At 40.6% G+C, this 7,424-nt stretch overlaps 1 protein-coding gene across 1 annotated transcript in view; it reads right to left on the minus strand.

The window, feature by feature from the left end:
• The window catches only part of TPP2 (tripeptidyl peptidase 2), a 72,114-nt gene extending 71,810 nt beyond the window's left edge, over positions 1–304 (minus strand). The window contains exon 1 of the mRNA XM_023532438.1: positions 50–304. Coding sequence (XP_023388206.1) covers positions 50–214 — 165 coding nt within the window. The 5' untranslated portion in view covers positions 215–304. The remainder of the gene's footprint in view (positions 1–49) is intronic.
• Between the last annotated feature and the right edge of the window lie 7,120 nt (positions 305–7,424).

Genomic DNA, 7,424 nt, shown 5'->3' on the forward strand with positions numbered 1-7,424 from the left:
GTCCCCAGACGGCCCGCCCGCGCCCCCGCGCCCTCGGCCGCTGCCGCACCTGCATGCCCGGAGCCCCGGGGTCAACCCCAGTGTCCAGGACAGCGATGAGCACCCCCCGCCCGTCATACTCTGGGTAGCGACAGAGGAAGGAGGCGGCCCCGGTCTCTTTCTTGGGCAGGAGGCCGTGGAAGGGGAAAGGCTCCTCGGTGGCGGCGGTGGCCATGGACGCAGGCTGGAGGACGAGGAAGAGGCAAACTGCCAGGCGGCGCGCGGCCGAGCGGCGCGAGGACACCCCGGCGGCCGCGGGCCTGGGCGGGGGTGAGGGGCGGGGCCTGCCGGCCGCCAATCCCGACCCGCCAGGGTGAGGCTGCCAATCACACGCTGCTATGTAAGCTAACGGCGCCACGCTCCGGAGCTGTGCCGGAGTGTTGCCCGGGCCGCAGAGAAGGAGGTGGAGTCTGACGCAGTGCCGGAGGGTTTGGTTCTCGAACCTGGGGTCTTAAAGCGGCCCGCACTGGGATTTTTAGGAGAGGGCTGGCCTCTATAGGGTCTTGTGTCCCGACCGAAACAATACTCTAGAGACGGGTAAGGAAATGGGCCAACAGCCTGCAGCAGCCGAAACCCCAGCTGGCAAGCCACAGTTTCCGAACTTGAGGTTGTGGACCAAACTTTTGGTCAAATGCTCTAGAAGCCCCAGCCGACCCGAGGAAACGGAGCCAACTCACGCACGCAAAACACTAGTAGTCATCGGGTATCAGCAAAATACCTGGACACTAATTTGATTCGGTGTTACAGGGTTTTCACTTAGCTGTCTAGAAGGTGTCCCTTTGATGAAGGCAGGGGAGGAATAGGGTGCGGATAGGTCCTAGCTTCAGTCAACAGGAAGTGGATTGTTAGCCCCCAGTTCTATGGCCAATAACAAAGTATGAGACTGAAGCGGGCCCCTCCTACCCTCATTGCTTACCCTTGGCTTCCAGGATTTCTGAGAAACACTTTTTCCCTCTTTAAATTGAAGTTCTTGGGTCCTTCTTACGGTTCTCCACTTAATTACAGAGCTGTAACTTTGCAATTTTTCAGATTCATAGTGGCGGCTATGAACTGCTCCATGATGCATTAGTAGCCCTTTAATGATCTTTATATCTTTATTCATGTCAGGATAATCTTAGGATAATCTTAGTCTCTCCCCCGCCCCCCTCACGTGCGCGCGCGTACCAAAGACTCCTTTGGCAACCCAGTGAAGCTTACGGACTCCTCAGCATTGTTTTTAAACACACAAAATGAAGTATATGGTTACAAGAAAAATTGTGTTGAAATATAGTCATCAGCAATATTAAAACCAACTTTATTATATAGCAGTTTTATATATGTATGTATATAGCTATGTGTGCTTCTTTGCATTAAAATAACAAGAACGAACGCCAAATCCAGTAAATTCCCATAACCTCAAAATAGCGCAGAGCATAAATGATATTTTAAGATATCTGTAACAACGGGCTATGAGAAGAAATTGATTTTTATTGGTGACAGAGTAACAAACAGTAACTGCTAATACTAATCTGGTTATTGCCTACATTTCTAATTGAAAGAAACTAAGGTTAGTGAAAATGAAGATGAATTTTTTTTTCTGCACAAGTTTTTGAACCTTTCGGATTCTGTCATGGATCCCAGGTTAATAATGCCTGATATAAAGGGAAGCCCTCTGTATGCCAGTTTCCAATCCACGTTATTTAGGAGACCCTCCGTGAAGTTTCGAAAATTACTGTAATGGTTGTGCAATGTTTTAATTGATTACTTGGCCATTTATTCACTCCATAAGTCTTAGAAAAACATGTTCTCTTTAGTGGAGAGAAGGAAAATACAGTAATGTTTACCTACCTATTCCCAACTGTGTTTACATTACCTGTAGTAAAGAACTTCAAACTAACAGGAAAGAAAAGAGACAAATTCTCAGAAGATGTTCAAATAGAGCTCATAGCGACAGAATGGAATAGGTCCCAAATGAACCATAGTACAATCACTTCATTTTACAGCCAAGAAAACAAAGCTAGACAGGTTAACTGATGGCCATGGGTTACAAAAATGAATTAGTGAAAAAGCTGGATTTCTGTTCTCACAGTCTGTCCCCAATATTTTCTACCACACTAGTTGTGCTCCTCTGCCAAAATACCACCCAATGAATGGATGAGGAGTTAAATGTTTATTATGAAACCAGTGTCAGACTTTTTATTAAACTCCCATAACAGTGTTCTTTAAAAAAATTTTTTATGGAGTCTATAAAAAATGTTTTAGAAAAGTTATGTACCCTCTTGTACAGTTTTAAGATAACATTTGAAATTTGTCATAAGTTTAAGAAATTATCAAAGATGTAATATCTGGCATATTAGAAATATTGGAATTTTTAAATGACACTTCTATATCACTCACTTAAATATATCCGGATGAATGTTACTCTTTGATCCCTACCTTTGTCTATGAAATACCTGAACATGTTACATTTAAAATCAGACATTTTATATCCCTATTGCTTCTTGAAGTTTTTATTCTACACAAAATTTTTATCCTAATGTACATTTATAATGGAAAGTGCCATTGATCATTTATTATCTGCAACAAAATTGATATTTAATTTTGAAACCTTTCCTAAAATCAAAGTGTTAAATTTTTTCTTTTGAATTAAGTTATCTTTCAATTATTCAAAAGTTAATCAAAACAACATGAATAAATCTTAAGCTTTGGTTTAAGGACAAAAATTACAGAACAATAAGAAAAATTTTTCTGAAAATGCAGCTCTTAAAAAGATGCATGAGATTCATGTTATTGGACTTTGATTAAAGTCAATTTTACCGACAGTATTTGAAATCGTTCCTTTACTTTACACCAAGAAGCTATTTAACCTGCTGGTAGTTAAGATGTCTCTCTTCTAAGACGTGGGAGACCCATCTGTAAAACAGGTGTGAAAAAGAGTAAGTACGTCTTTTCATCACAGGCATGTCTTTGAGCAGATAATTCTAGAAAAAAGTAGATATGACATTTAAACGTCTGGAAATTGATTGTATTTAAATTATCTGTGACTTTCTACCATAGTTTGAAGACCACCATTTTATATATGAGATAGATTGACTCCATAAAAGAAACCATAGGCATGAGTCTACAGGAGCTGAACAGGGCTGCTGAGGACAGCACAGTGTGGACATCACTCATTCATAGAGTTTCCAGGAGTCAATCTGACTCAGCACACACATTTTAACACTTGAAATCACTTTAACTATATACAAAGTCCTCTACTCTGCCTTTAAGCCCCCATATTCTCCACCTGAGTTTACACCTCTTACTCCTTCGATTCAATGGCATGCTCAGCTAAAGGAAATCTTTCAATGCTAAGTCAGTTTGTGCAACTTGACAAACAGCTTGCCAGTTCATTGGATATTAGAAGGAAACAAGTAGAGGATACTTGGAGTAAACACTGAAGACGTAGATAAATAAAACAAAGGTTTCGAAACGGGAGGAGGAAGAAGGGGAGGACAGGACAGGGTCAGTCACCCTACCTGTGATTAAATAATAGACTGGGTGCTCAAAAACCTCCCACATAGCTTTGTTCAAGCAGGAAGTGCTGAGCCAGGTGTTCTTGATGCCCACCTTCCTGCCAAGTGTTCTTAATGCCCACTTCCCTTTCCCAAGCCAATGCAGAAATCCAGTGAAGGTGAAAGGCGATAGCCTCCCACGGGTCACCTCCTTTGTAACTATCGCGGCACCATATTATTTAGAGAATATTTTTAAATCAAGTCTCCAAAAACATGTAGAGATTGTAAAAGCACCCAACATGTCCTAGCAGCTGGGCTGTGAAATCCTAAGCCGCATTTGCAGCGAGACCACTCCTCCCGTGGGCGGCTCCTAGGCAATGATTGAGTGCAGTAGGAACACCCGGGCGGATCTGTTCCTGGAAGATGGGGAACTTATTTCACAGTCGATTTAGGCTGGAGGAGCACCCATCCGCTTGCCAAGCATAACCTATTCTGCATGGTAGCCTAGGTCGTTTCCACCTAACCTTGGCTTCTCTCTTCTTTACCCAGGATCAGACTTGCATCGCGGTTCGATGGCTCTCCTAGCCTTTCGTGGACCCTTGACTATTTTTCGTTGCACAAGTATATGGTTACAAGAAAAATTATGTTGAAATATAGTCATCAGCAATATTAAAACCAACTTTATTATATAGCAGTTTTATATATGTATGTATATAGCTATGTGTGCTTCTTTGCATTAAAATAACAAGAACGAACGCCAAATCCAGTAAATTCCCATAACCTCAAAATAGCGCAGAGCATAAATGATATTTTAAGATATCTGTAACAACGGGCTATGAAAAGAAATTGATTTTTATTGGTGACAGAGTAACAAACAGTAACTGCTAATACTAATCTGGTTACTGCCTACATTTCTAATTGAAAGAAACTAAGGTTAGTGAAAATGAAGATGAATTTTTTTTTCTGCACAAGTTTTTGAACCTTTCGGATTCTGTCATGGATCCCAGGTTAATAATGCCTGATATAAAGGGAAGCCCTCTGTATGCCAGTTTCCAATCCACGTTATTTAGGAGACCCTCCGTGAAGTTTCGAAAATTACTGTAATGGTTGTGCAATGTTTTAATTGATTACTTGGCCATTTATTCACTCCATAAGTCTTAGAAAAACATGTTCTCTTTAGTGGAGAGAAGGAAAATACAGTAATGTTTACCTACCTATTCCCAACTGTGTTTACATTACCTGTAGTAAAGAACTTCAAACTAACAGGAAAGAAAAGAGACAAATTCTCAGAAGATGTTCAAATAGAGCTCATAGCGACAGAATGGAATAGGTCCCAAATGAACCATAGTACAATCACTTCATTTTACAGCCAAGAAAACAAAGCTAGACAGGGTAACTGATGGCCATGGGTTACAAAAATGAATTAGTGAAAAAGCTGGATTTCTGTTCTCACAGTCTGTCCCCAATATTTTCTACCACACTAGTTGTGCTCCTCTGCCAAAATACCACCCAATGAATGGATGAGGAGTTAAATGTTTATTATGAAACCAGTGTCAGACTTTTTATTAAACTCCCATAACAGTGTTCTTTAAAAAAATTTTTTATGGAGTCTATAAAAAATGTTTTAGAAAAGTTATGTACCCTCTTGTACAGTTTTAAGATAACATTTGAAATTTGTCATAAGTTTAAGAAATTATCAAAGATGTAATATCTGGCATATTAGAAATATTGGAATTTTTAAATGACACTTCTATATCACTCACTTAAATATATCCGGATGAATGTTACTCTTTGATCCCTACCTTTGTCTATGAAATACCTGAACATGTTACATTTAAAATCAGACATTTTATATCCCTATTGCTTCTTGAAGTTTTTATTCTACACAAAATTTTTATCCTAATGTACATTTATAATGGAAAGTGCCATTGATCATTTATTATCTGCAACAAAATTGATATTTAATTTTGAAACCTTTCCTAAAATCAAAGTGTTAAATTTTTTCTTTTGAATTAAGTTATCTTTCAATTATTCAAAAGTTAATCAAAACAACATGAATAAATCTTAAGCTTTGGTTTAAGGACAAAAATTACAGAACAATAAGAAAAATTTTTCTGAAAATGCAGCTCTTAAAAAGATGCATGAGATTCATGTTATTGGACTTTGATTAAAGTCAATTTTACCGACAGTATTTGAAATCGTTCCTTTACTTTACACCAAGAAGCTATTTAACCTGCTGGTAGTTAAGATGTCTCTCTTCTAAGACGTGGGAGACCCATCTGTAAAACAGGTGTGAAAAAGAGTAAGTACGTCTTTTCATCACAGGCATGTCTTTGAGCAGATAATTCTAGAAAAAAGTAGATATGACATTTAAACGTCTGGAAATTGATTGTATTTAAATTATCTGTGACTTTCTACCATAGTTTGAAGACCACCATTTTATATATGAGATAGATTGACTCCATAAAAGAAACCATAGGCATGAGTCTACAGGAGCTGAACAGGGCTGCTGAGGACAGCACAGTGTGGACATCACTCATTCATAGAGTTTCCAGGAGTCAATCTGACTCAGCACACACATTTTAACACTTGAAATCACTTTAACTATATACAAAGTCCTCTACTCTGCCTTTAAGCCCCCATATTCTCCACCTGAGTTTACACCTCTTACTCCTTCGATTCAATGGCATGCTCAGCTAAAGGAAATCTTTCAATGCTAAGTCAGTTTGTGCAACTTGACAAACAGCTTGCCAGTTCATTGGATATTAGAAGGAAACAAGTAGAGGATACTTGGAGTAAACACTGAAGACGTAGATAAATAAAACAAAGGTTTCGAAACGGGAGGAGGAAGAAGGGGAGGACAGGACAGGGTCAGTCACCCTACCTGTGATTAAATAATAGACTGGGCGCTCAAAAACCTCCCACATAGCTTTGTTCAAGCAGGAAGTGCTGAGCCAGGTGTTCTTGATGCCCACCTTCCTGCCAAGTGTTCTTAATGCCCACTTCCCTTTCCCAAGCCAATGCAGAAATCCAGTGAAGGTGAAAGGCGATAGCCTCCCACGGGTCACCTCCTTTGTAACTATCGCGGCACCATATTATTTAGAGAATATTTTTAAATCAAGTCTCCAAAAACATGTAGAGATTGTAAAAGCACCCAACATGTCCTAGCAGCTGGGCTGTGAAATCCTAAGCCGCATTTGCAGCGAGACCACTCCTCCCGTGGGCGGCTCCTAGGCAATGATTGAGTGCAGTAGGAACACCGGGGCGGATCTGTTCCTGGAAGATGGGGAACTTATTTCACAGTCGATTTAGGCTGGAGGAGCACCCATCCGCTTGCCAAGCATAACCTATTCTGCATGGTAGCCTAGGTCGTTTCCACCTAACCTTGGCTTCTCTCTTCTTTACCCAGGATCAGACTTGCATCGCGGTTCGATGGCTCTCCTAGCCTTTCGTGGACCCTTGACTATTTTTCGTTGCACAGACATTTCCTCCAGTAGAATCCTTGCTCATTTAAGCAGTTTTTGGCGTTAGTTTCTTAAAGGATCCAGACTAAAATAGCTCACATACAAGAAACTGAGGTTCAGATGCTTACAGCTTTGCCACTGCTGCCCCCTGAAGGCAAAAGCGGTCATTATCATTCCTACCAAATATGCCTGCTTCCCAGCTCTTTGTCCGATGCAGAGCCAGATGGGCGGCATTACTTGGCAAAGTATGTCATAGGCCCGTGCCTAGCTGCAAAGGAGGCTGAGAGATTAAGTTCTGGCTTCTTCAGTGGACAGGCAGGACTGATAATGTGGGAAATTCGATAAACACAGGAAGGCTTTTCAAAGGATGGCTGTTAATTCAAAAGACTTGTTAATCATAGCAAATATTCACTATATATAACTTCTATTAAGCCTTAAGACTTCTGTG

This window comes from Pteropus vampyrus, unplaced genomic scaffold (assembly GCF_000151845.1).
Source record: "Pteropus vampyrus isolate Shadow unplaced genomic scaffold, Pvam_2.0 Scaffold83, whole genome shotgun sequence".
In the NCBI taxonomy this organism is placed as follows: Eukaryota; Metazoa; Chordata; class Mammalia; order Chiroptera; family Pteropodidae; genus Pteropus; species Pteropus vampyrus.